The 8,615-nt window shown below is 41.3% G+C and overlaps 1 protein-coding gene across 3 annotated transcripts in view; it reads right to left on the reverse strand.

Moving 5' to 3' along the window:
- Nucleotides 1-7,665, reverse strand: part of Prp18 (pre-mRNA processing factor 18) — a 103,404-nt gene extending 95,739 nt beyond the window's left edge. For all 3 annotated transcript variants that reach the window (XR_010858565.2, XR_010858564.2, XM_067136767.2), the window contains exon 1: nt 7,526-7,665. Coding sequence is in view for 1 of the 3 variants with exons in the window: in XM_067136767.2 (XP_066992868.2) it covers nt 7,526-7,588 (63 nt within the window). In the remaining 2 variants the exon portion in view is untranslated. The remainder of the gene's footprint in view (nt 1-7,525) is intronic.
- Nucleotides 7,666-8,615: the final 950 nt, after the last annotated feature.

Consider the following 8,615-nt stretch of genomic DNA (forward strand, 5'->3'; position numbering starts at 1 on the left):
CCTCCTTACTTCTGCCATCGTTAGTTATTTTACTACCCAAGTAACAATATTCATCTACTTCCTTTAAGACTTCCTTTCCTAATCTAATATTTCCTACATCACCTGCCTTCGTTCGACTGCACTCCATTAGTTTTGTTTTGGACTTATTTATTTTCATCTTGTACTCCTTACCCAAGACTTCATCCATACCATTCATCAACTTCTCGAGATCTTCTGCAGTCTCAGATAAAATAACAATATCATCGGCAAATCTCAAGGTTTTGATTTCCTCTCCTTGGACTGTGATTCCCTTTCCAAATTTCTCTTTGATTTCCTTTACTGCCTGTTCTATGTAAACATTGAAAAGGAGAGGGGACAAACTGCAGCCTTGCCTCACTCCTTTCTGGATTGCTGCTTCTTTTTCAAAGCCCTCGATTCTTATCACTGCAGACTGATATTTATACAGATTGTAGATAATTCTTTGTTCTCGGTATCTGATCCCTTTCATCTTCAGAATCATAAATAGCTTGGTCCAATCAACATTATCGAATGCCTTTTTCTAGATCTACGAATGCCATGTACGTGGGCTTGTCCTTCTTGATTCGATCCTCTAAGATCAGACGTAAAGTCAGGATTGCTTCACGTGTTCCAAGATTTCTTCTGAAGCCAAATTGATCTTCTCCCAACTCAGCTTCAACTTGTTTTTCCATTCTTCTGTAAATAATATGTGTTAAAATTTTGCAGGCATGAGAAACTAAACTAATAGTGCGGTAGTTTTCATACCTGTCAGCACCGGCTTTCTTGGGAATAGGTATAACAACATTCTTCCGAAAATCGGATGGGACTTCTCCTGTCTCATACATCTTGCACACTAAATGAAATAACCTTGCCATGCTGGTTTCTCCTAAGGCAGTCAGTAATTCAGAGGGAATGTCATCAATTCCAGGTGCCTTGTTCCTATTGAGGTCACTCACAGCTCTGTCAAACTCTGACCTCAAAATTGGGTCTCCCATTTCATCAGTATCAACAGCCTCTTCATGTTCCAGAACCAAATTATCTACATCTTTACCTTGATACAACTGTTGGATATGCTCCTGCCGTCTTTCTGCTTTGTCTTCTTTCCCTAGAAGTGGCTTTCCATCTGAGCTCTTAATATTCATACACCTAGATTTCCTTTCTCCAAAGGTTTCCTTGATTTTCCTGTATGCAGCATCTACCTTTCCCAGGACCATACAGCCTTCGACATCCTTGCACTTCTCCTTCAGCCATTCTTCCTTAAGCTACCATGCACTTTCTATCCACTTGATTCTTCAATCGCCTGTATTCTTTTCTGCCCTCTTCATTTCTAGCATTCTTGTATTTTTGTCGTTCATCAATCAGGTCTAGTATCTCCTGAGTTATCTACTGATTCTTAGTTGATCTTTTCTTCCTTCCTAACATTTCTTCAGCAGCCCTAGTGACTTCATTTCTCATGATTCTCCACTCTTCCTCTATAGTGTTTCCTTCAGCCTTTTCATTTAGTCCTTATGCAACATGTTCCTTGAAACAATCCCTCACACTCTTTTCTTTCAACTTGTCTGGATCCCATCTTTTTGCATTCTTTCCTTTCTTCAATTTCTTCAACTTCAGATGGCATTTCATGACCAACAAGTTGTGGTCAGAGTCCACGTCTGCTCCTGGGAAAGTTTTGCAATCCAATACCTGGTTTCTGAATCTCTGCCTAATCATAATGAAGTCTATTTGATACCTTCCAGTGTCTCCAGGTCTCGTCCACGTATATAGCCGTCGTTTGTGGTGTTTGAACCAAGTATTGGCAAGGACTAAATTATGATCAGTGCAGAATTCAACCAGCCGACTTCCTCTTTCGTTCCTTTGTCCCAATCCAAATTCTCCTACCATACTCCTGCTCTCTTAGTTTAGCAGCAATGCCATTTTTTCTTCCCATCATAATAGGAACATTATTTGCACTGAAAGCTATACAGTTTACCACTGGAATGCCATATCTTTTCACAACATCCAGGAGCAAGTTAGCAATATTAACACCAGTAGTGTTGGCTTCCAAATTTTCCATGGATAGCAAACAATTTTCAATCTTTTTCAATTCTTTGTTGAAAAACGATGTGATGACAGAATAGAGCTTACTATCTTTATCATTGCTATCGTTAATTGAGATCACAAAAGGGTTTTCAAGCGGTGCAGCTTAATCGCACAATGCCGCCAGCACATTCTCCTCTAAATGATTTAACAGGCTAGGTGGAGGCCCACCTTGTGTAGTTTTCAATTTTGTTTCTTTTAACCTCCAAGCTGATTTTAGCCTGCCTCAGCCCCGTAAAAATACCCCTATAAATGTTAGTACATGCCTACTGAGTCCATTTTGCCTTTATTTTGATTTAACATGACTAGTTTTCCAATATAGAACAGCTTCATTCCCCCTGAGATTAAATCTGCAAAATTAACTTGGAACTTACCGTACACACAATAGAGTCTTGGTGTCACATGGGGGGCTTCTGAGGAAAGCTGCTGTTGAAAGTCTCCGTAATCTTTTGCCAGGCTACTTTCTTCTTCTTTTGTAATGTATCACTGTTGTATGCTTTACATACCATGCACATACCATGGAATTCAGAATATACTACTTTTTCTTCACTCAAAAATTTTCCAAACTGTTAGCTATTTTCGTAACACATGACAGCTGATTAATGATGGCGCCTGCATTGGTGAGTTGTCATTGGACCCAGCTGGCAAAGAGCGGCTTTGAAGACATTTCTATTTCAATTTTGAAGCTGATATGGAAACATAAACGATGTCTTACTAAATACTGGCTGAACACTGTTTAAGCAACAGAACATCGAACATGACTTAGACGTTGTTTAGGTAGACATTGTCTAAAGCTTAAAACTAGTAATAGTTTCTGCAATCGACCCAAAGAGTTACTGAATGGATGGCTAAATGCCTAGAATATAGAATTTCGAGAATTAGAGTAGGTGAAGGATTATCTGATCCTGTAGTGATTAAGAGGGAAAGGGGGTGGGGGTCCACAAGGCAGTGTTATTGGACCTCTGTTTCTATATGCTTTGGCTTTTTTTCAAATTTGCTTCACATCGCACCGCTACAGGGTCTTACGGTGATGATCGTAAAGGGAAGGACTAGGAGTGGGAAGGAAATGGCTGTGGCCTTAATTAAGGTACAGCTCCACCATTTGTCTGGTGTGAAAATGGGAAACCAAGGAAAACTGTCTTCAGGGCTACCGACAGTGGGGTTCGAACCCACTATCTCCTGAATGCAAGCTCACAGCTGTGCGGCTCATGGCCAATTCGCTACATTTTCTATGTTGTAAGGAACTCAAATCACAGATAAGGGTTTTTGTGGATGATGTTACAGTGCATGGAATAATAAAAAAGTTAAGAGGATTATGAGCGACTGCAAATAGACCTTGAAAAATTTGTGAGATGGACAGCAGAGATGATGATAAAATGAGTGAAAAGTCAGACTGTAAGTATAACAAAGAAGAGAAGTCCTCTCGGTTTTAATTACTGTGTCTGCACGAGTTCTTGTACATGCCACTAAATCTACTGACATGAGACTGACGTATCTGAGTTCTTATCAAATACCACCGGTCTGAGCCAAGATCAAACTTGCCAAGTTTAAGGTTAGAAGGCCAGCATCTCAACCATCTGAGCCACTCAACCTGATGGGGATTACTGCAAGTACCTACTGTAGATGCTAATATAAGGCAAACCGGGCGAGTTGGCCGTGCGCGTAGAGGCGCGCGGCTGTGAGCTTGCATCCGGGAGATAGTAGGTTCGAATCCCACTATCGGCAGCCCTGAAGATGGTTTTCCGTGGTTTCCCATTTTCACACCAGGCAAATGTACCTTAATTAAGGCCACGGCCGCTTCCTTCCAACTCCTAGGCCTTTCCTATCCCATCGTCGCCATAAGACCTATCTGTGTCGGTGCGACGTAGAGCCCCTAGCAAAAAATTAAAATAAAATATGAGGCAAGGTCTTCTTTGGGGTAATCACATAAACAGAATTGCAAATAAAGGTTACAGATTACTTCATATAGTTATGAAGGTATTTACGGGTTGTGGGGAAGGATCTACACAACAGGGCTCACAGGCCTAAATCACTGGTAAGACCACAATTACAATAAGGTTCTAATGTGCGGGACCATCACCACAAATACTTGATACGAGAGCTGGAAAAGATACAAAGGAAAGCAGTACAATCTGTTCTGGGCGATTTCCAATGAAAGAGTGAAAAAGGTTGCAAATTGGGCTGAGAAGGCTAGGAAGTACGGAGACGAACAGCTCCACTACGCGGAATATATCAAGCTGTCAGCAGAGAGATGGCTTGGAATGACATTAGTAGATGAATAAGAAAAGATCATAAATGAAGATAAAATTGGAATTCTTTTTTTTTCTATTTCATTTACGGCCTAGGAGTGGGAAGGAAGCGACCGTGGACTTAATTGAAGTACAGGCCCAGCATTTGCCTGGTGTGAAAATGGGAAACCACAAAAAACCATCTTTAGGGCTGCCGACAGTGGGGTTCGAAACCACTATCTCCCAGATGCAAGCTCACAGCTGCGCAACCCTAACTGCACGGCCAACTCACCCGGTTAAAGTTGGAATTCAAGAGGACAAAGTGGAGCAAACACTTGTTTATAGAAAGAGAAATTAGGGACTGGAATAATTTATCAAGGGAGGTGTTTGATTAATTTCCAAATATTTTGTAATCATTTAAGTAAAGACCAAATAAACAACAGATAAGAAACTGCCACCTGGGCGACAGCCCAAAACGCAGATGAATGGCAAATGATTGGTTGATAATAACCAGTGAAAGCCAGGCTGAGTAGCTTACGCGATAGAGTGCTGGCCTTCTGAGGCCCACTTGGCAGGTTAGATACTGGCTCAGTCTGGTGGTATTTTAAGTTGCTCAAATACATAAGCCTCATATCGGTAGATTTAGTGGCACGTATAGGAACTCCTGCAGGAAGAAAAATTCTGGCATTTCAGTGTCTCCGAAACCCATAAGAAAGTAGTTAGTGGGACATAAATCCAGAAACCTTATTTTTCTTGGTTATCCCCACGGACACTGGGTGCCAGTTCATTATCATAACGAATGCTGAGTAGACTAATGTAGTTACGAAACTATAACAGTTCATTCATATGAATTGTCAAATTGGCCTCCTTGTAGGTTGTATAAAGGGTTAGAATTTTCATTTTGGTGTGTGAGTGAATTAATCACTGGTGGTGGTGGTGATTAGTGTGTTAAGAGGAAGTACAACCAGGCAACCATCCTCTGTTAACACATCAGAGGGAAAAAATGGAAGGGATCAGACACTTCAAAAATGAAGGTATTAGTCCAAGAAAGACAAGACCCATGAAGGGCATGAAAACGAAAGACTTCCTATTCCACTGTGAGTGGGGCAGTAGAATAACACTCACAGTATCCCCTGCCTATTGTAAGAGGGGTAAAAATATACATCGCGTAGCCCTACCGCAAGCTTTATAACATTATAACGAAGTAGAAATTATGCAAATCTTATGAGGAATTCTTTTCACAGGAGAGATGTGTTCACTACAATGTCTAGGAACCCACCAACTCACCCCCAGAACATTTACTTCTAAAAGTTAACCTAATAAAGAGCAGCACATGGCATTCTCTATTGCTTAAGTAGGTACTAGCATTGTCACTGGCCAACGTAAAATGGGATGTGACATCATTCCCAGCAATGATTAGAATTATATTCCATTACAAACCCCCGTAGAATAAAAGCACAAGTAAATAAGTTAGAACTTGTAAATAAACATACTATCCGCATGGCAAGGAAAAATGGTCATTTAGTAGCTGTAACCTATTTTTGCACATCCAGGTCAATCTCTGCCATGAGAACAGTGGCCCCTTTGGAGCCACACTCCATTCAAGAGGATTTTTTTCTATGGCCGCAGCACATACTGTCTACATGGCAAGAAAAAAGGTGCTTATTCTAGTTTCTACGTAGACAGGTTAGCAGCCTTGTGCACAGCCTGATCACATCGTCTACGAGAAGGAAACAAACGACAGTCATTCTGCACGCAGATGTTCGCAATACAAGTGGTGACACATGGCACTAAGGTTGAGGAGCACAGGATATAGTTTTTATGTAAGAGGGGCCTTGGGAGATTGGACTGGCAACTACAGGGTCTTTAGCTGAGTCCTGGCACTGCTTCCATGTATTTGTGACAGGCTCCTCACTTTCATCTATCCTATCCAACTTCCCTCGGTCTCCTCGTGTACTTTTCTGACCCGATGGTGTTAGGTGTCGAGGCGCAGCGAATCTTTCCTTTTCACGCCCTTTGTCCTTCTTTGTTTGATACTTTCATTTTTCGCAATGTCAGATGGCCTTCCATCTTGCCCTCTGATTAGTGTTAACAGAGGATGGTTGCATAGTGGTACTTTCTCCTAAAACAACAATCACCACCACCCAGCCTCCCTAGGCCACGAGTGATTTTTATTTTATTTTTTCTAGTGGCTTTATGTCATACCGACACAGACAGATCTTGGTAGGTGTGCTATTTACCAACTAATGCCCAAATAGCATACTGGGATGAAACACTGGCAACCATAAATGAGTTAGCTAGAAAATTGATAATGTCCAATAACGGACCTATTGGTATTACAGACAGGTCTCATGGTGACGATGGGATAGGAAAGGCCTAGGAGTTGGAAAGAAGCGGCCGTGGCCTTAATTAAAGTACAGCCCCAGCATTTGCCTGGTGTGAAAATAGGAAATCACGGAAAACCATCTTCAGGGCTGCCGACAGTGGGATTCAAACCCACTATCTCCTGGATGCAAGATCACAGCCGCGCGCCCGCAACCGCACGGCCAACTCGCCCAGTACGAATGCTCTAATACCGTCGGGGACGGAAAAGAATAAGAGTTGACCAAGGGAAGTTGGATAGGATAGATGAAAGTAACGAACCTGACATGAGTGGAAGGAATGCCAGGACTCAGCTAAGGGCTCCATGAACGCCAACCCACGCACCCAAGAGCCCCTGGGGACCCTTTTAGTCGTCTATTACGACAGGAAGGGGAAAACTACGGATGTTATTCTACCGCCGCCAACCACAAGGAAGGATCTGTGTGTGTGAATTAATCACCATTCTCTCGACAAAAGAGGGTAGATTTCCTTCAGATAATGTGTGTATACATTTAAATAACACCACCGTCTGAGATGGGAAGCCGATGGCCCGGATACCAGTGGCACCCACAGTTCGAGAGTTTTACCAAATTCCTTCGTGCAAGTAGCCAAAAAATAATATACCTGACAGTCTATTTTAATTGTCAAAAAGCGAGCGACCTTCTGTAATTTTCACAGGGGCCATCTCACTTCTGAAAAGTAATCGTCTTTATTTTTTACAACGCGTATAAGTTACACACACACGCGCGCGCGCGCGCACATACACACACGAAATGTGAATGAAATCTAACCTCAATCCGAAGAATGGATGTGATAAATTAATATACACCTGAACGGGAAAAAAACAGTAATATACAACTCACCAATATATTTTTTTCGACGAGAAGTTTCCTCTTCTTCTCAATTTCTGCCTTTAAAATATCCATAGTTCATAAAACTGTAAATAAAGAACCACCAAAGAGTATACGTACAATCATACCGATGCCTAACTCATAGTTTTTTCCTTGATGAGAGCAGAGAATTCTTCTTCATCCTCTTCTCAGTGAAATGATGTGTTGGGATCCTTGTAAGTTTCGCCCAGTCAATATTCTCATGAGAGTTATAAAACACCATAGATATGTGTATAAATATAAATAAATAAACAAATGGGAGCTCTGCATTATACACACGACAGAAAACACTCGGGGTTTGGAAAAAGAGGAGCGCATTATAGACTACTTCTTTTTTCTTTTCTTCATTGAGGAGATTGGTTGGGATTGATTGTTCTATCTCCCAGTCACAAGCCTTTCTGAATATCGCACTTAATTAACTTTTAAGTTGCACACGCATCACTAATAGTCTTTGGCATAATTAAAATACTTGATAACAGGTAATATATATTTTAAAAAAAGGTATATGGCGCACGAAAACGAGGGACGTTATGCTCGCCCAGGCAACTTATAGAAGTGTCACTTCCAAGCATTCGTGAAAAACAACTGAATTACTATCGCGAGATTACAACTTTATTTGAGTGGTATCAAGGTACTCGTTAAGAATAGTGATGATTTGTGGTGAAGGTTGGAATAGCAAGATTGAAATTCTCGTGGGCAAAGGTATGTTAAGACTGATTGACTTCCGCATTAAGAGTCTTTGTTCAGACGCATATTGGGGGCATTGAAAAAATAAATGATCACTGTAGCCATTATTATATCCACAAGAACAAGAAGGGCTATTTGTTATGTGAAAGCGAAATTGATAGGCCGGGGTGAGGGCATGATTAAAACGTAACTTATAATATTAATAATATGGCGTCGCGTGTACTTACCGTTGGCAAACCATGGTTGTTTCGGAATGGTAGTCTGCAATTGATAACAGTGTTGTCCCTTCACATCGGCAGAAAATCGCCATATTGTGTTCCACGCTTGATGAGCATCCTGTTTAATACGTGAAAAGAAATCAGAAACCGGGATTTTA

The sequence above is a fragment of the Anabrus simplex genome, chromosome 1 (genome assembly GCF_040414725.1).
Source record: "Anabrus simplex isolate iqAnaSimp1 chromosome 1, ASM4041472v1, whole genome shotgun sequence".
NCBI classification, from domain to species: domain Eukaryota; kingdom Metazoa; phylum Arthropoda; class Insecta; order Orthoptera; family Tettigoniidae; genus Anabrus; species Anabrus simplex.